This window comes from Dinoponera quadriceps, unplaced genomic scaffold (assembly GCF_001313825.1).
Source record: "Dinoponera quadriceps isolate SergipeBrazil2010 unplaced genomic scaffold, ASM131382v1 scaffold1325, whole genome shotgun sequence".
In the NCBI taxonomy this organism is placed as follows: domain Eukaryota; kingdom Metazoa; phylum Arthropoda; class Insecta; order Hymenoptera; family Formicidae; genus Dinoponera; species Dinoponera quadriceps.
In genome coordinates this window covers 257,924-281,920 of record NW_014555404.1, presented here as the reverse complement: position 1 = coordinate 281,920, position 23,997 = coordinate 257,924, and the positions used below count along the sequence as shown (strand labels likewise).

Sequence of the window (23,997 nt, the reverse complement as noted above, 5' to 3'; positions counted from 1 at the left end):
ATTCATATAATTATAATAATTAATTATAATAATTAAAATATGATTTATATAATTTGTATATTTGTATATACTTCCCTTATAAAAGATATTACTAGCTAAATAAATTAGTAATAAAACTATTGAGTAACTGACTTATCACTGACTAATTTATTACAGTCAGCAATACTTTTTTTATAAGGATTGTATTTGAACATACATCTGGAATTTGTAGAAACAATCGTTCAAAAAACATGTATTTAACAAATCGCTTACATATTACTAAAGCATTTAACATTGTGTTATTAGATACTCATAAATATGATTTTCCCGACTGTATTATTTGAAAATAAAAGTGTAGAACTGGATTGTCACATTGAATATCGTAACACTTCAAAGAAGTACAGCGATTACAATTACGTAATTTGTGTTAAATAAAACACTTAGCATTTCTTAAGTTTCTTTCTACTAATGAAGAAACGAATCTATTGTGATTTGCCCGTTCCCGCCAATTTTATTATTTGCTACCAGCGCCAGCCAATGACAGACGTTGGACGGAATTTAATTTTCTGTAGCTAAAAGCCGGTTGCGAGATGTGGCGTTGATTTTCGATTTGCCACTATCGTCCTGTGTTATATATTCCGAAGAACGAGAGAAACGGATACTAAAGGGGTGATTTTTTAATTGTCGGAATGGAGCTCACGAACGACAACTTAGCAGTATTGAGCGGATATTTGAAGCAAACTCTCAGCCCTGATGTGAATATCAGACGTCCAGGTTGATATAACCTATAATGTTATTGTCTTTCGGCAATTTCACAGGACATGTAACTATTGTATATCTAACACATTTATATTTCAGCCGAGAAATTTTTGGAGGCGGTGGAGGTCAACCGGAACTATCCCTTATTGTTACTTCATTTAATAGACAAGTCCGAAATTAACATAACCACTAGGATCGCTGGGGCTGTTGCATTTAAAAATTATGTTAAGCGTAATTGGAAAGTGGTATGTTTTTTCTCATTCATGCTAATATGATTTTACATCTTTCGTACTAAATGTTATAATTGTGAAAAGTCGTATACAAACATCGGTTACACATATGGTAAAAGAATCCTCGTTCTTCAAATATAAATTTGTCTGAATTTTAGGAAGAAGATTCAGTTGACCGCATACACGCGCAAGATAGAGATGCGATTAAGCAACTCATCATCGACTTGATGTTGCGTTCTCCAGATTCGATACAAAAACAGCTGTCAGATGCTGTATCTATTATTGGGAAATATGATTTTCCCAACAAGTGGCCTGAATTGATTGATCAGATGGTAGAAAAGTTCAATACTGGTGATTTTCATGTAATTAATGGCGTCTTGCACACCGCACATTCCTTGTTCAAGAGGTATAGGTATGAATTTAAAAGTGAGAATCTCTGGAGAGAAATCAAATTTGTATTGAATCAATTTGCGAAGCCTCTGACAGATTTGTTTTTAGTAAGTGCTAATTATTGTTTTGTACGCGTCAAAAATATTTTAGAAGACCGCATTCTAAACAAAGCGTTTTACAGGCCACAATGAATTTAACGCAAGTACATGCTAACAATGCGGAAGCATTAACAGTTATATATAATTCTTTAGTTATCTTGTGCAAAGTGTTTTATTCTCTTAATTTCCAAGTAAGTGTTTACATATTCTATGTATGTGTATTTATAAGGTGTTTTGTTATTAGTGGGATTTTCTTCAGGATCCAACACTGTGCTTGACATTGAAAGATAATTTCTCCCTATTAACTGAACACCTTGTCAAGTCTCAGTAAGAATTTGAACATTAAGAATTTAATATTACTTACAGGATTTACCAGAATTTTTCGAAGATAACATGGAGTCGTGGATGAGAAATTTTCATACTTTATTAAACGTCGAAGTCCCTTCCTTGCAGACTACGGTGATTTAAGCATTGTTATCTTACAGTTTTAATTGCAATTGCACTGAAAGGTTCGTAGAATGCGGGATGAATTTTTTTAATATAAGATTCATTTAAAGGGTGATGAGGAAGCAGGTGTGATAGAGCAGCTAAAGTCGCAGGTGTGCGACAATGTTGGCCTGTACGCTCAGAAGTACGACGAGGAATTCCAGCCGTATTTACCAGAATTTGTTACAGCAGTTTGGAATTTGCTTACATCCACGGGGCAACAACCAAAATATGATTCTGTAAGTGCTTTTTTGTGTCCTGTAAAGGTAATGCGAGTATATTCATGGCAAATGGACAAGTATTCGATATGTCGGTGATATTAAATAATATGATATGCAGATTGTTCATTATTTTTATAGTTAGTTTCAAATGCGTTGCAATTCTTGGCCACAGTTGCCGATCGGGCACAATACAGGCATTTGTTCGAAGATCCAACAACTCTCAGCAGTATCTGTGAAAAAGTTATTATTCCCAACATGGAATTTAGAGGTGGCTATATTAAGGCGAACAAATAAAATCAATTTTAACATCGGCATGTTAAAAATCTAACAATTTTGCAGAGTCGGATAACGAGTTGTTCGAAGATAATCCTGAAGAATATATCAGACGAGATATCGAAGGCAGCGATATAGATACCAGAAGACGCGCCGCGTGCGATCTAGTTAAAGTATTATCGAAATACTTTGAAATGAAAATTATGGAAATTTTCGGAGCATATATACAGGTGAATATGGAAACATTTCTATTTATAATAGAGCTTGCGACGCATTATTTACAGCGGTTTGGAATTTGCTTACATTCACGGGGCAACGGCCAAAATATAAGTATTTTTTTTTTCTTGTAAAGGCAATGCAAGTACATTCATGGTAAATAAAGTATTCAGTACAATATTTGTATCATTGTATAATATTTATTATACAATGTGTGTTAATACAGTATAATATTTGTATCATTGTATAATATTTATTATACAATGTGTGTTATGCAAATTGTTCATCATTCATTATGATTACTTTTATAGTTAATTTCAAATGCGTTGCAATTCTTGATTTACTCTCCATATAATATTTTCATATAAACATTCAGATATATTTCTCGCGTGTGTCTTTAGATAATGCTGCAAAACTATGCTGAGAAACCGTTACAGAATTGGCGCAATAAAGATGCCGCCATTTATCTCATTACGAGTAGTGCGAGTAAAGCGCAGACACAGAAGCACGGAGTCACTCAAAGTAGCGAGCTCGTTCCGTTACCGCAATTTGCGGAACAACATATCCAACCGGAACTGACAAAACCGAACGGTACATGTTGAACACGATTCAATTTAATTTGGTATTTATATGGAGTTACTACGATAAATAACAGGTTATCGAATTGTTTGATAAGTTCCCGTGGAAAACTCTAAATTCTCATAATCAGGCATAGCTTGATTTTTCTTTTCTTTTTCTATAAAAGTATCGAACTCTTCGCAAAAATCCACATGAACTTGTTGAACAATCCAATATAATAATGACAATTTCAGTAAATGAGTTCCCGGTGCTGAAAGCGGATGGAATAAAATTTATAATGACGTTCAGATCAGTGTTACCACGCGAAGTGGTAATAGGAAGTTTGCCGCAGTTAATAAGACATCTAAGCGCCAACAGTATCGTCGTGCACAGTTACGCCGCTTGCGCGATTGAAAAGATATTGGCGATGAGAGGTCCCGATAATCTATCTCTGTAAGAAATAAACGTTCCCCCCTTCCCCCCCCCCATTATTAATCAATTTATGGATAATTATTGAGTTATTTTTGCTTGCAATTTTACAGGGTCAAAGGAGCCGATTTGTCGCCACTCGTGGCGGACTTGCTGAAAGGACTGTTCGCCTGCTTGAACACATCCGGTTCCGAGGAAAACGAATATGTCATGAAGGCTATCATGAGGAGTTTCGGTATTTTGCAAGAGGTCGTGGTGCCGTTCTTGGCCGATTTGCTTCCGAAACTTACCGAGAAACTCGCTATCGTATCGAGAAATCCAAGCCGGCCGAATTTCAATCATTATCTCTTCGAAACCCTGAGCTTGTCCATCAAGTAAGCCACTGCATTTTAATTCAATGGGACAAAAAACGGTTTATCAAGAGATAGCACCAAGTGACGCGTTTTTTTTTTTTTTCTAGAATTGTCTGCAAAACGAATCCTGTAGCGGTGTCATCTTTCGAACAGGCGTTGTTTCCTATCTTCCAGGGAATCTTGCAGCAGGATATACTGGGTGAGCAGCCGTCACACACAGAGCGCTTGATCACTTAAATTTTCGAAACCCGCTAGCTGGCTATTAATTATAATGAATAAACCGCTTCCTATGCCTGCAAATCGTGTCTCTTGCTGTCCAAGTTAAATTTATTATATCGAACTTTGAACAATACTACATCTCGCCCCGAAAAATGGACGTGTGCATTTCTTCTTTCAGAATTTATTCCTTACGTTTTCCAAATTCTCGCGTTGCTCCTGGAGCTACGAACTACCCAAGACGTCTCGGAACCGTACATGGCTCTGTTCCCGTGTCTGTTGTCGCCGGTGTTGTTCGAGCGGCAGGCCAATATCCATCCCCTGAATCGCTTGTTGCAAGCATTCATCAGCCACGGCTCGCATCACATCGTAGCACAGGATAAGACGAGCGGACTGTTGGGAGTGTTCCAGAAGTTGATCGCGTCAAAAGCGAACGATCACGAGGGATTCTTACTGATGCAGAGCATCATCGAGTATTTTGCACCGTAAGGACACTCGCGAGAATTTATTCCCGTTTGCTCCCCGTCCGTTCCTCGCGAGTGAGTATTCGCGTGTCCGTTCATTTGGGAGTTTTTTTTTTTCTTGAACATTGCAGGAACGTCCTGGAGCCTTACATGAAGCAGATCTTTGTACTTCTCTTTCAAAGACTCTCCTCCACGAAAACGACGAAGTTCGTGAAAGGTTTGATAGTGTTTTTCGCCTACTATATCATTAGGTACGGATCGCCGAGCTTAGTCACGATCATCGATCAGATACAACCGCAGTGAGTTTTTCGACGAGATACGAATGTGTGCGAAGATTCGTGTTTCTCACCGCAGAAAATCCGTCGTTTCGCAGAATGTTCGGGATGGTCGTGGAGCGTGTGTTCATAACTGATATGCAGAAGATATCGGGTGTGATAGAGCGCAAAGTGGCGGCCGTGGGAATCTCGAACTTGCTGATCGACTGCCCGGCGATGCTCGAGGCACCGTACAATTCGTACTATCCGCGTTTGCTGGCCGCGTTGGTGGAATTCTTCGAGCTTCCTCAGGATCAAAGCGTGTCGCCGGAAGACGACGTGTTCCCGGAAATCGATGACGCGGTTGGCTATCAAGTCGGTTACAGCCAACTCATCTGCGCGAGAAATCCTGCGAAGGATCCCTTACAAAGTACGTTGTCATTTTTATTCTAAATTCGAATTTTTTCGCACGAGAAATTAGGATCGAAATTTTACCGATTTTTACTTCCCAAAGTATTTTTCGTATAGTAAATAGTTTTTTTGTAAATTAATTTGCAGAGAGTATTTCATATTGTGTCTAATTGTATACTCTCTTGACAGATATCGGTGATATACGTCTGCACTTAGCGCAAGGTCTCGGAAGATTATCGCCGGGACATTTGCCGGGACTTTTAGGACAGATTCCTGAACCGAACGCGAATCACTTGAGAAATTACCTACAAACGGCCGGCGTTACTGTTGCATAATACGAACTAGGCGTCCGCGACAGATTGAAAATCCATTTGATAGCTCGAAAAATGAACAATATTGAACTGAATAAATTGTAATTAAGGAGAAGAGCCCTGTTTTCTATAAAATAATTGTACAATTTTGGAAAACGCATCAACACAACTATTTATAGCTTAAAAGCCCGTAGGTAATGTTTGTCATTTTTATACCGTAACTCGATATATCGTTGTAGAAAAGAAACAAAAAATACGTAGTCTAGCTAATTGTATTTCGATACATGGGAATTGTCGAGAATAGTTAAAAAATTTTAATTATCCTCGATTATCCATGATAAGAACGAGCAAACACGTGCTTCATATATTTCTTCGTTTAGTTTCCTATTTAACCAGCACATACACGGTTATATATTTTATATGTGAAATAATATTGAGACACTGAATTGTGTGAATTTGTTCCTCAAATGTTTTTAAAATACATATCCATCAGTTTTGTTTCTCTCGTCGGATGCAGTAAATCGAAACATTTCTCTCTTACCAAGTATAGCATTTTGTAATTTTCTACCATTTTTTATAATTCCTTTTGAGGGTAAAACAAAATTATTACAAATAAATTCAGAAGGATAGTAAAGCGGATGGATTGGTGAACTATTTTGCAAATTGTAAATATCCAACATTGAAATTGTTTAAGCGACTAAGATAATTCATGATTAAGAATCGACGATATTTTTGTGTTAGGTCATTTTTGACTGAACCATAGCAGAGAGGAGTCTCGTTAATTTGATAGCTAAGTAAAAAGTTACTTAAAAATTAAATTAAAAGGTTAATATAAGTGATGAAAATTGAATATTATTAAAATTAAATATTCAAAGCTATATATACAAGGTGTCCCATTTTAATCGATCGATCCAAATTTTATGCTCTATTGATACCTGTGTGTAGAAATAGGAGTTTTCGTTGAAAAAATTCAGTCTACTTTGTATGACCCCCAACGAGGCCACCGTATCGCATGATCACATATTTTACGTGAAATTTGATTGCTTTATCGGTTTCTAAGGTCAGAAATAGGTGTTTTCGCGCTGAAAAAAATATAGTTCGCTGTTGTTTGACTTCACATGTGGGCTCAATTAGACCCCCCATGGGTTCGAATCATTCGTAAGTATTGGCATAGTTGCGAGTGATATCCAATGGGCGTACCGCTTTAACGGAATATCTCATTGGATATCACTCACGTGTACGATTATAAGATCTGCTTAAATAGCAGGCTTCTGTGCGGCAAAAAGCGACGCTACAGCCAATAAATTCTCAGTGTTTCACTGTCTCAGGGAAAACGGCACGCTGATAGGTCGCTTCTCGGGCAGAAGCTGCAGCGCTATCTTTTGGTTTGTTTCCGAGCCTCCTAAGTAGCGAAATATTCAAGTATGTTGGCGCTCTGTCAGCGCGAGCCGTGGACGGTGTTGAACGGCGTCGCGGGGCATAAATATTATTTAGATGTGATAATATAGAACAAGGGAATTAATATATCAAACGTCAAACAAGATGAATGCCACCGAAGCGGAAACTATCGCCGATCAGGTGCAGAATATGATTGTTTCTCTTTGCGGCGAACAAAAGCCAGGTTAGTTTTCCCGTATCTATGTATGTTGTGTACGTCACGAAACACGCAGGACACGATTTTGCAAAAAAATATATTTTTGTAACGCTTCCTTTTATATTTTACAGAACTGATTAGAAGATTTATGCGTTTTTCCCTTGGGTTACTGTCATCTGCTCATGGTATAGAAACACTAAGGGAGGATGAAGTGACTGTAGCAACGTGTATAAGGAGCAAATTGTCGGAACGTGACGCAGTAGAATTTGATAAATTACACAGTGATTTAAAGGATGGGGTAACGTGAAAGCTTATAATTTCTGCTATCTTTTTCTTTCTCTCCTCTCTTGCTTCTGTGAACTTACGACAATATAAAAATATACCAGGCTTTCTGTTATTCTTTTATCAGCCACTGAAGAATCGTATGAGTATTCTAATATTTCTGCTAAACATGGGTCAACCGGCAGAACAGATGAAGGATAGGATTTTCTCGTTTCCAGACATGAGGCTGGGTTTAAGTCCGATCGCGTCCACCAGTGGTAAGAATGACACTAATGATATTCATCGAGGTGTTATCTAATTGACTTTATATTTAGGGCAAACGTCGCAAACATCATGTTCTCCGGCGCAAGTTGTATCCGTGAATACCACAGAGACGAGCTCGAGAGGATTGCTGGTAAATCCAAGTAAGATATTCAACGAAGAGTGCGTCTCGGAAGATGTACTGGTCCAGGACTTGATATATTCCTTCCAAAGCGTGGAGGGGAAGGTCTTGAAGCTGGATTCAAGCTACGGCTTTCAGATTGATTCCGCAGCGAAAATCAACAGATCGCAAAGGCAGGCCGTCTCGAGACTGAGCGAGCTAGGGTACTTACATAATATAGTGCGAAGAGGCTTGGAGAGAATGTCCGGGGCGAATGCAGGCAGAGTCGCCAACAGTTTTGTCGCTGCGCTGCACAAGGAATTATCAGAATATTACAGATTCGTCGCCGTAATGCAGGAAGAGGTGAATAGGTGAGATTTATACATAGGCCGTCAGGATATTTTGACGAAGCGGCAGGTAGAATGAGACCGGTGATTTATTAATTACGCAAGATTTTTCATATTAGTACAAATCACTGAGACGATATATCTTATTTGCCTATTATATTTACATCTTTTATTTCACAAATTAACTTCACGCAATTATCTTTATTACGGAAAAGAAGTAATATAGGTTTTAACATGTGAATTTTTCTGAGCGAATTTTCCCACCCCGTGAGAAAGAAACCGATAAAATCTGTGAAAAAGTGGGAGGAAATCGCTTTTTTTCTTTTCGATTTTCAAAACTACAGAAATGCGATCGAAAGAAGAGTGTAACTCGAGACACGACCCCTAAACTGATATGATGTGACGATCAAAACAGGTCGCAAAATCAAATGGTCATGTACGGAGTCACGCTGTCTCAGTTGCACTATTGGACATGCGACCCCTTCGAGACGTTGAAGTGGTTGGCGAGCATAGTGAGAGCCTGTCAGGGTCTGAAGGGCGGTGCACTGGCGTCCGCCGTCTACAACTTCAGCTGCCACGGCGACGCCAACGTGAAGAATCTCGTCAAGAGGATCTTGGAGAGCGTCTGCAATCCCTTGTACAACATGCTTATGAAGTGGATCGCCGACGGTGAACTGGACGATCCGTATAAAGAGTTTTTCATTCAAGCGTGCGCCGATGTCAGCGGCGACCGGATGTGGCACGACAAGTACCAAGTGAAGAGCTCCATGTTACCGTCGTTCATCAGCAAGGCGCAGGCGAAGAAGATCCTGGGCACGGGGAAGAGCATCAATTTCCTGCGCGAAGTTTGCAAGGATTTCACACCCTGGCAGGGTAGACACGCGGACATGTTCGGGGACAGCGACGAAGAGTACAATGGTTGGTAGACGTTCGAGAGTGGAGTGTCGAATAGCTCGTTACAATCGCAATCCAGAGTTTAGCTAATGATTAATTGTTCATTTAAGAGTTCAGAGTAAAAAATTTATAATTTTTAACTTAAACTGGTCAATTTAAAGTATATTAGTTTGAACTTATTAGCCCCTTTTTTTTTTATACAACTAATTCATCAACGTTGAAATTATTGCGGACTGTTTACAGTAGAAAATGCAATAATAATGCCAGCGGAATTCATTTTAATCTCTCTTTGAGCGCTATAATGTCCGTGTCGAACGCAAAACAGTTGGAAACTTTCTTATAATAGATTCTCTTCTTTATTTAATATAAATTTAATTTACGATTAAAAAATGTGTATGGCTTTACACAATTAATTGTTAATTTTAATAAGCTGGTATTGGTTTAAGTAACTTTTAACTTAACTAAGTTAATTTTATAAGCCTTTAACTTGGTTAAAGATGAAAATTAACTTACTCAACCCTGATCGCATCAAACTTAGGAGGATACTGAACACCCTCTACGCGCTCTTTCAGTTGAGGTCTTTTTCGACATGGATCCGGACGGTCGCTTGCAAACCACGATGGATACTGCTTACAAGGAAACCTCGACTAGAGTTGTCGAGATATTAACGAAACAGTATCACCTTATGGAACACCTGCAGGGAATCAAGAGCTACCTATTGCTTGGCCAAGGCCACTTTATCCAACATCTGATGCACTTGTTAGGGTAAAAATTTCTCGTTCTCTCGATGATATCAGAAGCGAGAAAACGCATGCTCGAAATCCTCGCGAAATATGTTGAAATCGATATGACACTCGTGATTGATCGAGCACATCTGTCGAAAATTCTCCTTTTGCTCTAACAATCGATCAATAAAATCGTAAAATGGATATTACACGTTGATTTTGCAGCTATTTATTGTTTTAAGGATGAACATTTTCGGTATGTGCTTTCATAAATGTGCTCGATTGATCACAAGTTATATATCATATCTTATTTCACGTATTCCGCGAGCATTTCGGATACGAGTTTTCTCGCTTTTTTAACGCGATTGCGCTCCAGTCCAGATGCAACATCAATGCACATTTCAGGCCTGAACTAGCTAAACCATCGAATTCTCTATATCCTCATAACATATCATCTATACTCGATACCGCGATAAGAGCGACCAGTGCAAAATTGGACGACTTGGACGTTCAGAGACGCCTGGACGTTAGACTGTTGGATCCTTCGGAAAACGAAACAGGATGGGACGTCTTCTATCTGGATTACAACGTCGACGGACCGATAGGAACGGTAAAGTATCGAGGTGTATCAATTGAGAAGTTCGGCAAACACTTGATCGCGAATTCTCACATTCGATACTTCATTATTCGTGTTTAGATTCTGGAGCCGTGCAGGCAGACGTATCAAACGGTGTTCTTTGCGCTGTGGCGGGCGAAGAGGATGGAGTCGATCTTGTCCGGCATTTGGAAGCGGCAGACTACATCGGCCAAAATGTTCCGGAGAATGCCGGAAGTGTTGCCGATCCAGAATCATATACACCTAATCACCAGCAGCATGGTCCACCTGGTTCATCAGATGTTGTATTACTTTTTATTTGAGGTAATACGTCACTATTTGAGATACATTGAGGTATTCTCATTTGAAATGTTTCGTGCGAAGATATATATATATATATATATATTCCTGAAGTTTTGCGTAATATTTATACTTTAACTATATAATATCTGCATACTATATAGTTCAATATCAACAAAGTTATAAATATAAGTAGTTTAAAATAATTTTGTTAGCGTTGAACGTGAAAGGTTGGCTGCCATGATTCTGACGAATGAGAATACCTCCTTGAACACGCGCCTTGTGTTTATGGAAATTGTTGCATATCGAATACCAAATGAGAAAGTTGTGTTAATTGAAGGTGATTGAATGTTCTTGGGATACATTCGCGAAGCAACTTGTCCAGGCGACGTCTCTCGACGACATAATCGCGGCTCACAATCACTTTGTTGATTCTGTGAGGCATGGTACGCTGTTAGATGAAAAATCACAGGTATGTATTGAATTATACACGATGTATCATTTTTAAGTCGACACAGATATCCCGAAGGCAATGAATTAAAAAAGAAGCTGAAACACGTGCTCCATGATTTTAAGGATCGATATAGCACTTTTTTAATGCATGGGCGAGGTCATTTCAAGATCAATTTTGTTATTTTTAAGCGGAAACCTATATTTTTTTACTCGATCACAACTTTAAGGAAAAATAGCGAGAGACAAAAATTGTTTATCTTCCTCTCAGAGCTCTGAGAATTTTTTTATCAACTTTTTAATACTGCATTTCTTTATGTTGGAAAATGCATACTTGCTTTGATATTACCTGATCGGTATTTAAGTAGACGCCTGTATATACATATTTACTTTTGTTAATATTCCAGAAACTTATGGATCACCTGCGCTCCGTCTATTATCCGATACAGGATCTCCAGAATCACGAGGAGACCTTCCTCGCGCGTGCTACACAGGAATATGAAGCGAGATTAAAAACCGACGACTTTGCGCAACCGAAGAAATCGGGCCGTACGAATAAGAAGGATCAAGAAGCTGTAGAGAGAGAGGCGGCGTTCTCCAAGTATCTGAACACGTTCTCGAGGCAACTGAAACTACTTTCAAGAACTTACCAGGTAATAACGAAGCGGGACATGAATTTTGTACATATTAAACGACGTTCGATTCTCTCGCCTCTTCGAAGAAAGTGCATGTCGATCTCCGACACTTTGTGCGTATCTAAATACATTCGGACAAAAGTTGTAAAAGGTTTAAGTAAGCGCATTCAATGGCCATATCCGTTGGGTGGCATTGAATCGAGTCGTTTTATGTATATTAGGGTAAGATGATGGAAAAGTTAACATTTTTCGATAACCTCACCTTTTGAAACTTTTGGCTATACGTACAAATGTATTCTTTCTCTTTTTCAGGATCGTGTGAAAAAATTCTTACTAATGCTCGCCTCTGCTGAAGACGTGTCGCTACAGTTACTCAGTGTGCGATTAGATTTTAACGAGTATTACAAGAGTCAGGATAACCGATTAGTCGCGCCGTTAACATATCAACACCGTAGACAAAGTGATCAGACTTTCTTTGGATGCAAGTGACAATCGGCAGCGGAAAATTCATTAGAAGCTTTAGCCGGTCACGTTTCTAATAAACGCTATACCCAAACTGCGCAGAATTCGCCTGATTTTAATAGTAAGGACAAAAGCATGTTCGATTCCACCAGTAATTGCTCCCCCATTGCATTTTCTTCTCCGTATTGGCAACATGACACCAGCGATTTCTCTTATAGACCGCAATCGTCCGTAATGATGACAGATACCGACGGCTCTGTCGCTTTGCACAAAAGAAGGTGTAGAACCAATCTGAAAAATGCCGAACTGAGTAAGCGTACGTTTAGGATATTCTTGGAGAAACAGATATTGTCGCACGTGGGAGCGGAGATACGGAAAAATATCAGTGAGGTTCAAACCCCGTCGACGCCCGTCTTCGGCGGGAACGATAATCTTGCGTTGAATTACGCACGGTTAGCCTTTCAGTCGTTTCAAGCGAATTCGTTCGTTAAAAGCGGCTTGAATTTGCCGGATTTAGAAGCCAAAGCGTGTCTCGTCGACGAAACTGCGAGAGCAGCTGATTCGGAGGTTAACGAGGATTCCCTTCGGTGCAAATCAAAAGCCTCTACTACCTGCATCCAATCGGCCGCATCCAATCAAAATAACACCTCAAGTGTGAAAATCAACAAGATAATTAACGTAGAATCCAGCCGTACCTCGATGCACGTTACTAGCCCGGAATGGTTTCAAGATAACGAGACTTCATCGGTCCACGGCTCTCTGATCAGCGAAACCATCTCGGACAGCAGCGTGTACAACATAAATCTAAGTAATATCAATCACAAACGATGCCGTTGGAAACGTATACTCTTTTGTTGCGTTAATTGATCATGCCGCACGTGTAACGTCAATCAAAAAATATACCTGAAAGAAAATCTTCCCTCCGAAATTTATCAATTTTTTTTCTCTTTGCGCGCTTACTTTCTGTATATTGAATCGACATATTGATAACGTTGATTTTTATGGGTAGCGCATCACGTCTACCTTTTTAATATCTACCCTTATAAATTTGTCGAATTTTTTTTTCAGAAGATTTCGATATTTCAGGTCTCGCAGTCAGAGAAGATTGTTAATTGAAGGAACAAGCCCATGAATTTCCCGTAGATCTCACTAATTAAATAGAATAATTAAAAGTCGATATTTTTCATTACCGAGAGATAATATAGTTAGAATTTTCCCGCTATATTCGATTGTAAATAGCAGTATTACTTTCGTTATTTTTGTTACTATATTTTCGATATAATTTTTTGAAATAATATAATTAGTTATATTTGTTATCTATATATATTCTCTTATTATTAATACATATTGTATATATTATGCCTTATCAGATACGAAAGCACATTTGAGGCTGTAATACTAATCAATTTTTTCTTCACCTCGGCATACTTTAAATTCTTTGCTGTGTTAGAGAGAGCTTTATGCAATATTCAGAGCTGAAATTTTACACACTGAGATTGTGTTGCCGTGTATTTGAAATTTGCAATAAAAAAAGAAATCAAAATATTATATACTTGTAACGACGTTCGAGCATCATTGATGAAAGATACATTTTCTCAGACCTACTCTTTATGCGTAAATAATGATAGGAGAAACACACGGGTTTATTATCCATATGTATTAAAGAAACGATTTTATTCATTATTGATCGTACGAATTATAAATTGTCTCTTCATTTCAAATGCTATAATACTAAGAGCCGAGGCAATGTTTAAACTTTCAATGCCACTGGTCAGGGATATATTCACGCGAGTGCAGTCCCTCTGGCGAAGTAAATCGCACGATTGCAGACTCACACCCTCGGTTTCGCCGCCGGTGATAAGTACTATCTCGGTTTTTGTAAAATCCAATGTATGATACGGTACAATCGGAAACTGAGACACTATTTTCTTCACAAGTGCTTTAGTTTTCGCGGTCGACGTGTACGATTTAATTTCCGATGGTATCGTCGGGTCATTTCTCTCGCTCTGATCTTTCGAATCATCCTCTTCCACATCGGTCAAATTCATTTCGGCTTCATCCGAATCGTTTCTCTTGTACTCCATATTGTTGTCCGCTAAGTAAATCGTAGACTCGTTGCTTATCAACGCGGGAAGGTCCTCCCACGAGATAGATGTATGTATCGGTATACGGAAATGCGCGCCTGTGGCACCACGTAGAACCTTTGGCTCCCATAAATCTACACATCCTGGAACGGAGGGGAGAATCGATTTAGAGAGCAGCGTTTAATTCAGTAAAAATCAGCGATAGTTGAATGCGACGTGTACCTTTCATTAAGATTAATTTCTCGCAACCAACCGCCGCGGCAGTTCTCACGATACTTCCTAGATTTCCAGGTTCTCTGATATTATCGCAAATTATAGTCAACGGTATGGCGTCTTCGGTGGGCTCCTTATTCTCCATATTTGGGATGTTGAAAATTCCTGCATAAAAACACCAACGATCATACGAGTTCTTTCGTCTTGAAATTACGATCAATGTCTATAAGATTAATACAGATTTACCGAGTATTCCAGGGGAAGTTGTCAAGGTAGACCACAATTGGATTGTTCGATATGGGATTTTGTACAATTGCACATTTTGGGGAAATGACAGTCGCTGCACATCGTCTAATCTACTGAAGAATATCACTCTCGGTATCGCACCTCCTTGAATCGCATCTTGGATTATTCGAAAACCTTCCAATAGGATTTGACCATGCTTTTCTCTATTCTTTCTAGTTCTAATCTTTAACATCAAAGAGCTGAAATATAATAATATCACTGTTACTTTTCCTTATGTAGCTAACTAAAAGTGTTACAGTGTGTATTACATACCTTATAAGCTTATCATTTTCTTTGAGAGCTTTATACAGCGGTTTTTTACTATCAGACTCTTCCTCCTTTCTTTCTTCTAGCTTTTTCTTTTCTCTCGCCTCTTTCCTTGCTTTCTCCTTGCGTATTTTAGAACCACGTTTTCTAAGTGATTTAGTCAGATTTGTCTGTTTATCATCATCATTATTATTATCAAAAAGCTCGTCCTCATTGGTTATCGCGATAGGCTTGCGACTGGTATATTTAGAATACATCATTATATTCGTAGTACATCTCGTTTTTGACGTTAAACCGTCTACTCCAGAAAATGTTGCACTATGAATAAATCTGAGCGACAGCCGTCCAAAGTTCCTCAACATTTTTATCTTGATGATGTACTTTCGGCAAATCTCTCTTAATAATATTCTCCTTCAGTAACCGGCTGATCGGCGTAGAACAGAGGATAGAATCACCTAATCTTTGCGCTGTCCCACAAAATTGAACACATAAATGCTAAATTTAATCCGCGTACTTTACAATGTAACGACCGCGTGCATCTCCGTGTACATCGAGATTTACGATGATTTGAGGTTAGAATCAAAGTAAGGTTGAGTTAGGTCCGACACACGATATCTAGTCTCTTTCTTTCCCTCTCCTTCTTCCACTCACAGCTACGGCGCTAAGTCTGTCCTGTGTTACATCATTTTTCGCGTTTGAAAGAAGATAGAGGCGTGCGAAAAATGAAATTTACAAAAGAGATCGCAGAATAAAATGTTGAAAGTATCGTCGAACAAAAAAAAACCATCTCTCCGCGAGAAATTTGCTTCAGGAAAGAACGATAAATTTCCCGAAAGGAAGAAGTCTCGCACCTGTCCTTCTCCGAAAGCCCGTTATATCTCAGAATGAATAAATTTTTCAACGAAACCGGCAACATGTTGGGACGGGTGAGAAATACCTTCTCTTAAACCGATCGCAACCTGCAAGTATACAGATATTTCTATAATTACACTCATTACACGGTTACATATCGGGGACGGGTATGACGAACGTCGCTATATGAAGCTTTGACGAGCGCAATTAACGACTATTATTAACTTTCCACAGAGGAAACATGAAAACTTGAGAATCTTGAAATTCAATTTCTTCCTCTACGAAACACAATTGTAATTCCCGGAGTAACTTCATACTTTTGACATTTAAAAAACCTAAAAAAAAAATGCGTGTAATATTTACTAATTTCAATTTCCTCTCTTAATCTCCTCCTCTCATATTCATTTTATACCCGACAATTCTTCGACATCCGATCAAATATTCCATCGAATTTGTTCGTTTCAACATCAACGGATATTTATTGATCGGATACGTTCGATTAAGTTTTTCATCGGCTATATAACTTCGTCGGATATATCCGTTTGTTACCTTTTCCATTGGATTATTCGATCAGATATAATCGGACATTTTTTTCAGTGGTAAGGATTGTCGCCCGGATACTAGCTTTTGGCTCAGACCGATTACATAAATTTCTATTTGGACGGTTGTGTTCGCACATACCTGCTACTTTGTGCAGATCGTGTTCCACAGCTTTCTGGCGATGCTCTCCACCACGATAGGAGAGTGTTTGCCGTTCCGCAAGGCGAGCTGCTACCTAACACTGAGATTTCTTCAAATTGAATAAATTTTATCGCACCCAAACAGATTTCATCATTGACCTGATCCAAAGAAACTAATGTTTCGATTAATAAGCACGACTGTTAGATTTTTCAACGAATATGTATCTTTATCTTGAATAAAAAAATTTTAAACGAAAGAATTTTCTTCCAAAGAAATTATTCGTTTCATTTTACATATTTATTATAAGCGTGTAATATTTTAATTGATTAAAAGATATTAATTCAAATAATAGAGTTTTTCTCAAATGATACCCAAACAAATAATATTTCGTACATGTTGTTTCTATGAAACAAATTTTAGTCAAATAAATAGAAATACTGAATCTAAAGAAACCTTTTTCTCTGTGTTTAGAATATTTCGTTTACAATTTCACACTATCCCGCAGATCCTGAAAACGTCCTACTCCGCGTTTAACAGTTGGCAAAAATCGTTTCAAGAAGCGGACATTTATTCTTTCGCTATTTATACACAGTGTATACACGACAATCTATCGTAAATAAATTATTCGTCAAGGTATACGTCATAGTATGCGCTCTGACACAACGCTTTCGTCGTCGTAAAATTGTTTAATATGTAATAATTAAGCGACTTACTTTTAAGTCACGAACAATTAAGTCTTATTTCATCATTTGTCATCTACTCACAACGTGTTGCCACACCATATATATATTAAAATAGGTAAGATTTAAGTCGGTCTTAAACGAATCTACAATAAGTAAACTTCGAGCCGCACTGAACTGAAGAGAAACGACGACAAATTAATTTTTGAACTGCAACGACATCCACGAGGGCCACGGGTACACGCTGGGTAAGTGCATATAATTATTATCGAGACCTTCGAACCTGATAATCTCTACACTCGAGATACCGCTGTCTATGCTCGTGCAGCTTCCCGTGCCGTTGTTCGACACGTGAGAGTTGTGCAGACGCTCGTGGATGCGCAGGTTGACGGGAAGCTTTTGGTTGTAAACGTCGCAACGATACGAATAATCACCTGCGCAAAAGAATGTTCACGGGTCAACCGTCGATTTGAGTGTTCGTTTGTTGTTCGGGGACTCAACTTCGACAGACTACGATACGATGAAATTGCTCGTTTCTGAGAATATGTTATTATTAATATTCTAAATGTCCTTAGGTAGATAATTTTTAATTACTAATTCAAAATACAGCTTATTTGATTTTCTCCAGTTTATCTAACATTCGCCCGCTTAATCCGAATTTGGATAAAATTGACCCAAGCGAAAAATTGAGGCACCATATTTGTGGAATTATACCGTATACACATAAGCATCGAATATTTTTCCTCGAAATGTGTTTACTTCTTTCTGTGTAAAATCAAGATATTATCTCCTCTTGTACCTCAAATTGTCCATCTCAAAAATAACGACAATTCAAAAAAATGTATCTTCTCTAGTGTGCCGAATTAAGCAGCAAAAAGTAAATGTGCCGACAAAGGGTTACCGTGCGATTTCATGTGATGATGCAGAGCGCCGAGCTTGCAGAATCCTCTGTTGCAGACAGGGCAGCGTAACGGCCAATTGCCAGTGTGCGAGTATCCGTGGGCTCTCAGATCACCGGGAGTCGGAAAGGAACGTCCGCATTCGTCGCACTTGTGCGGTTTTTCCTGCGTGCGATCGTACGTTAGTGCGGTGCGCATCCCCACGCTTCCGGTACTCAAGTGCTTTTGTCGCTACACATGCGAGATAGACGAGTTCAAGGGAAGGAACCTTATAGTGAGTCATGCGATGGTAATACAAATTCGACGAAGCGGTGAAGCGCTTTCCGCACATCGGGCATTCATGAGGACGCTCGCCGGTATGAATCCTAATGTGAGTATTCAACGAACTGCTGGTGCTAAACATCTTGCCGCACACCGTGCAGCCGTGTGGTTTCTCCCCTGAGAGAGAGAGAGAGAGATTCGATCGCTCGGCGGATCAAACCGAATAATATATTCATGTTATTCGAGAATAATTTTCATTCAATCGAGAGGAAAAATAGAAAGAACTGATCGCGCTTCCGAAAACACTCGTGTGGAAAGAAGCGCAAACTTACCGGTGTGTGTTCGCAGGTGTCTCTTCAGCAGGGACGGCCTGTCGAAGCTTTTGCCGCAGACCTGACAGGGCAGACGCCGTTGAAACGCGCCGCTCTTCCACGCGTTCCCGCGTCTGCTCAGATCCAACGGCGCGTTCTGCATCACGTTCCATACTATTAACAGATTCACGTGGTCGGTGATTATCACGTTTGCAATTTGTATGCAACAACCTCCCTCCGCTTACCGGACATTGCCTGGGATGAGATAATTGCACGCGAGTCACTCACACGGTCGTTCTTACCACCTCGGTCAGATTAAACTCGGTTGATTAGAGGAAAGAAGTAGCAGCGGTGCGACTCGTAAACGGCGCTCTTCGGCGCATGTCGAAGGCGGTGTTTTCGCATAGGGCGGAGTTTGATCGTCGTCTGGATAATGTGCTTTGTGTGATATTGTGTGTGCGGCACGCCTCGGGATTCCCTCAGCATCATACAAGTCACGACAGAGAGGCCGGTAGTCGAGGACAAAAATGAAGCTAACGATTTGAAGCAACCTGCTGTGTGTAAAACTCGACGGTCAGCTAGATCTTGCCAACTGACTGTCGAAGAATTTGTCTCGACTTTTGTGTCAATGGGAACGAATTCGGTCCGAAGAATTCCGTCAACGTTTCGACAGCCCAGGTATATAATATAAATGTACTTTTTATTTATATATATATTATTATTTTATTTCTTAATATTCTAAGAACATTCTTTATTAGAACATGTCAAGAATATTATGTGAAGTGGACATATCGTAACATCGACAGGACATTCCTACAATATTGAAAAATAACATTCCTAGGAATATTATAAAAATATTATTTTGATATTTTTATTACACGCTTATAGGGGAAATGAGGAGAAAAATGATGATGAAACGATCACCTTCTCATCATTTTGACGTCGTAATCATTTTTTCGTTCTACCTTTGCCTATTGGATCCGGAGATGCGCGCTCCATCGCGTAAATGAAGTTCACGGGCGATGATGATGCTTTGTCACCGTGTTCATTATTGTACTCGGAACGGCGGAGGTGAGATAATTCGTCGCGTGGCAGCGAGCGAGCGAGCTATCCCGTCCGATCCCTCATTTGTCAACGTAGAGGATATTAAAGCCATTGAATGGCCCGCGCGGGATCTTTACAAATCGGTTCTTCTTTATCGATCATGCGGCGCAACAATGCGCATATTTTTGCTGTGTAGCGTTGCGGCATTATCGATGGTAACCACCCTCCACACAACATTTCGCGCTTTCATGTCTCGCGAATGACGAGGCGATAAACAAATGCTTCGCAGGTGAGAACGAATCTTTTTTTATTTTGCTTGCAACATAATCATTAACATGCGTGAAGAGAAAGCGTTTTGGACGGCGGAGTTGTTACGATTTATTTTAGCAATATACGTGTTTCCCTCCGCTCGAGTGCTTTACGCAAGCTGAGGAAAGCTCACCGCTGGAAATGTTGAATCGGCGCGTAGGAGCTTGACATTTCAACTGTTTGGAAATCATTGCAGAAGTGTAAAAATAACAAATGTATTGTTTACTTTGTTTCGTTTCTCCAACTTTTCCTCCACCTCATCAGGAAGGGGGAAGAAAGAGAGAAAAATAATTCAGCACAACATGCTGTCGTAGCAAATAAATACAGGGTGTTCCTTAAGTACCATTTAATATTTTAAGAATCGATTTTCGAGATCGCGACTCTCAATGGACTAGATATCGCGGTATTTCAAATTACTTCATATTGATTTATTTGTTTGTTACGACAGCGTTACGAAATTGGCTACCCCTGCAAATTTTTCTCCGTGCGATCAAGTTACGTTTGCCGAAGTAGAATAAACGAAGAGCATTGATTTTCGAATATATTATCGCGCCGTTCTTCCTGTTCGTTTCGAGATCGCGAATCTTTAGCCTAAGTTTGGCGCAGACTGGAATTTCATTTTTCTCGTCAGAGAGACGTATTCAGATTCCAGCAGAATCAGCTCGTTGTTTCCCGTGCGGAGATACGGGGCCGGCACGTACAGGGTGATCTGCGGTCCGACCGACGGCCAATATCTGCCGAGGTTGTAACCGTTCACAAAGGCCATTCCCTTGCCCCAGCCTCCAGTGTCCAGGAACGTGTCCAGCGGTTGCCCCGTCACCGTGAAGTGTCCGCGTAAAAACACTGGGCTGCTTTTCAGGGCCCCGTTCTTCATCGATATAGTTCCCTTGTCCCGAAGGATGGACACGTCCGGAAATGAGTAACCCGTCATGTTCCACATTTTCAACGTGACTCCGGCGATGTTCACGTTTGAGACACCCTGAGAAATAACGCGAATCTATCAATGCGTGTTTGATGACGCTCAGATCGATCGTATACGCACAAAGTAGATCTCGAGTCGAGTAATAAACAGCGTTGGTTTTGGAAACAAATCTATCTGGAATTTCTGCGTCCTCCTACCTTATAGTCCCGTATTTCGTAGCCGAAGTTCACGCGGCCTTGGTTTTCCACTAGTATACGCAGGTGATCACCGTAAGACTTCTTCAGCGGTAGCGTGAACTTCTTATCCGTGCGGCTCAGAATGCCGTACAGTTGCTTGTTCACGTACACCAGCGCCCGGTCCTTCACCGTCGCGTTCAAGGTGTACTCGTCCGAGATAGAGACCGGCAGTCTCGTCTCGTAGAGCACGAAACCCTGATTGACGGACAGCGCTTCGAAGGTCTTGGGAAAGTCAGCGGCGGACTGGCTCACCACGAACAGATAGTTGTCGAGCAGTTCCGATATCGGCTCGAGCAGTACCGGTCCGTAGTTGCCCTTCGGAGACACGATCGGGACAGGTACGCCCGGCAATGGCAGATACTGGAAATTTCGGCGAAACGTCAGCCTTTCTCTCTCCTTCGTAATCGTTATAAACGCACCTGACCGATGACGTTTCGCAGAGCGAAGTACTTCTCCGTCGGGTCTCCGGCTTCGGTCAAAGGAGCGTCGTAATCGTAAGAAGTGATCTGCGGCTTGAATTCATTCGAGCCGCCGTTAGCGCCTGCCAATCGTTACATCCGGGTCCAAAATATGTGCACGCAGAAAGATACGTTCGAATCAATGTTACTTGTCTCATAAGTTTATCGAGATTATGTACTTGTAGTGAACAAAAATACCATTTTGGAAAGAAGCCTCTGTGCACTTTCATTTCATCCGTAAATATATCAAGCGTGAAATTTTTTCCAAATATACTCTGAATGCTTGCTAAATTTAGTATTTCAATCAAGAATATTAAATTAAAACGGTTTGCTCGTTCAATTAAGCGAATTTTCTCCGGCAAAGTCTATAATATTCTTGAAGAGAGAATAAATTCTTATTTCAAATTTTTCTGGTGTAAGTAATATTTTAATATTACTATCGAGAAAATCCTTTAGATAATTATTAATGAAACGAAGGTTGATCAAACGCTTTTCTCAGCGATAAAATGACATTTTTCTCTGGGTGCGCTCCACATTACTCAATATCGATCTACCAACCGGAAGTGAGAGCGAAGTTGGTGCCGCCGTAGAACATGTATATGTTGACGGAGGCGCCTATGTCGAGCATATCCTTCAGCGTCTTCGTTACGACGTCGGTCTTCACCCTTTGGAAAGACTCGCCCCAGTGTGTCAACCATCCCGGATAGTATTCGGAATTCACCAGCGGACCCTGCGCGCGGATTTTTCGATGCGATCAGATGGAATCGAACTAATCGCGAGGAGTGAACATCACGGCTTCTTTCGGAAATTTCTTCAAGTGATATTTCACTCGAAAGGTACATACAGAACAATACACGTTGTATTCGAGTAAATATTAATTGTTTCAAATATTTCCCCAATTTATGCATACACAGATATATATCGCACGTATATCATATCATTTATTCTATCGTAAATTTCAACATATATAGGTTTAATAAAGAATGTGAGATTTTAGATGAAATTTTCGTTTGAAAATAAGTCATGCAAAAGAACGAACGAAAGACGGAGGAATCAAGGGAGAATGCTGATATATTCCTCGGTTGAATTGAGATTCTGCGATAATTTTTATCGTAATGTTCCCTCCGAACAATTTTCCCTCACTTACTTTCGGTTGCTTAGCTCGCATAGGCGCGAAAGACTTGGTCACGTTGCCGCCCGCGCCGAAGTCGACGGTGGCGTATACACCGGGTGTAGAGCCGCAACGAAGCATCGACTCGGACGCACCGTCGGTCGTGTACAGGAGCGCCTTATTTTGAATCTTGTTGAGGAAAAGATTCTTCAACATACTCATGTATTCCGTGTCGCAAGCGTTGAAACTCCCGTATTCATTTTCCACCTATTTTATAACGTAGGAATAAATGCAGTCTGTATTTATTCTTCTCGATCCGATCTCGATAAGTAATACTCGTCTCAAGTAAGAAGAGACGGCTGAATCAAGCATGTATCGTATAACTGGAAGAATCTAACTTTATATTCAGATATACTCCTTATATGTTAAGGTTTGTTTTACGGCCCGCCGGCGACGTGAGAACATTAACGATTTACACATCTATGATTGAAATATAACATAAACGTTCATCCTAGATATTCAAAAGCATCGGCAATATTTAGCGACGATCGATACGTCAGAAGTATCGAGAGACGACTTCGTTATGTTCGCGTTAATCTCGAACGAGTCTCCCGTTTCTTATCGTTGTAACTGTAAACGTGACTCGTTGCATAATCCGCGCGAGACGTCGGTATCCGCGATACACCGTGAATATGTTATGCGATAAACGTCACTTTTTCACTACGTCATCAAATGAAATTGAGCTTATTGCTGGTATCACAATCAACAGAGAATGGATAACTCGACGTATCGGCGGTCGTTATCACGAGAGAGATAACCTTTGACGCTGAGCTGGCAGCATCAAGTACTCTTCAACTGTATTACCTGAACCATGATTATGGGTCCTCCGTTTCCTCTTAAAAATGGCTTCACTTTGTCCAACAGTTGAGTCAAGTAAGACGTAGCGTTTGCCATAAAATCTGCAACAACCGGCGACTTGTTGAAGTAGGGTTCAATCGTCATTATTCTATTATCAATTTGTCTGGCCAATAATAAGCAGCACAAGCGGGAGGAGATGGCTCACCCTTACTTTCCTCCCTTCTCTTTATCAA

At 40.0% G+C, this 23,997-nt stretch overlaps 5 protein-coding genes across 7 annotated transcripts in view; 2 read left to right on the top strand and 3 right to left on the bottom strand.

Moving 5' to 3' along the window:
* Positions 1-546: 546 nt before the first annotated feature.
* LOC106744082 (exportin-2) lies at positions 547-6,453 on the top strand. Of its 2 annotated transcripts, none has more exons than XM_014618509.1 (16): positions 547-734; positions 838-983; positions 1,127-1,465; positions 1,540-1,647; positions 1,823-1,915; positions 2,014-2,181; positions 2,302-2,431; positions 2,503-2,666; positions 3,054-3,243; positions 3,465-3,663; positions 3,753-4,013; positions 4,100-4,191; positions 4,390-4,693; positions 4,804-4,971; positions 5,046-5,356; positions 5,527-6,453. In XM_014618509.1, exons 3-16 carry the CDS (start codon positions 1,196-1,198, stop codon positions 5,670-5,672), a joined length of 2,604 nt encoding a protein of 867 aa, XP_014473995.1. In that variant the 5' UTR covers positions 547-734; positions 838-983; positions 1,127-1,195; the 3' UTR covers positions 5,673-6,453. The 2 variants fall into 2 exon arrangements, with proteins under 2 accessions (XP_014473995.1, XP_014473993.1); XM_014618507.1 differs by having other exon boundaries at positions 547-753.
* A 617-nt stretch (positions 6,454-7,070) lies between these two features.
* Positions 7,071-12,334, top strand: LOC106744075 (gamma-tubulin complex component 3). The gene is made up of 11 exons (XM_014618499.1): positions 7,071-7,269; positions 7,374-7,540; positions 7,652-7,781; positions 7,839-8,256; positions 8,648-9,150; positions 9,699-9,891; positions 10,257-10,461; positions 10,549-10,770; positions 11,087-11,218; positions 11,604-11,849; positions 12,144-12,334. The coding sequence occupies exons 1-11, from the start codon at positions 7,191-7,193 to the stop codon at positions 12,318-12,320; spliced, it is 2,472 nt and encodes an 823-aa protein (XP_014473985.1). The 5' UTR covers positions 7,071-7,190; the 3' UTR covers positions 12,321-12,334.
* Positions 12,335-13,948: 1,614 nt separating this feature from the next.
* LOC106744076 (rRNA methyltransferase 3, mitochondrial) lies at positions 13,949-15,715 on the bottom strand. Its single transcript, XM_014618500.1, has 4 exons — positions 15,149-15,715; positions 14,837-15,075; positions 14,600-14,755; positions 13,949-14,520 (listed from the first exon to the last, which is right to left on the bottom strand). The coding sequence occupies exons 1-4, from the start codon at positions 15,502-15,504 to the stop codon at positions 13,967-13,969; spliced, it is 1,305 nt and encodes a 434-aa protein (XP_014473986.1). The 5' UTR covers positions 15,505-15,715; the 3' UTR covers positions 13,949-13,966.
* Positions 15,716-17,553: 1,838 nt separating this feature from the next.
* Positions 17,554-19,078, bottom strand: LOC106744047 (zinc finger protein 239-like). Its single transcript, XM_014618439.1, has 5 exons — positions 19,072-19,078; positions 18,848-19,000; positions 18,523-18,692; positions 18,257-18,419; positions 17,554-17,789 (listed from the first exon to the last, which is right to left on the bottom strand). Exons 1-5 carry the CDS (start codon positions 19,076-19,078, stop codon positions 17,554-17,556), a joined length of 729 nt encoding a protein of 242 aa, XP_014473925.1.
* Positions 19,079-20,160: 1,082 nt separating this feature from the next.
* Positions 20,161-23,997, bottom strand: part of LOC106744069 (beta-galactosidase) — a 109,348-nt gene continuing 105,511 nt past the window's right edge. For both annotated transcript variants that reach the window (XM_014618489.1, XM_014618488.1), the window contains exons 5-10: positions 23,771-23,865; positions 22,943-23,173; positions 22,354-22,525; positions 21,757-21,878; positions 21,299-21,697; positions 20,161-21,158 (exon numbers count right to left, since the gene is read on the bottom strand). In XM_014618489.1, the coding sequence (XP_014473975.1) occupies positions 20,766-21,158; positions 21,299-21,697; positions 21,757-21,878; positions 22,354-22,525; positions 22,943-23,173; positions 23,771-23,865 (1,412 nt within the window). In that variant the 3' untranslated portion in view covers positions 20,161-20,765. The remainder of the gene's footprint in view (positions 21,159-21,298; positions 21,698-21,756; positions 21,879-22,353; positions 22,526-22,942; positions 23,174-23,770; positions 23,866-23,997) is intronic.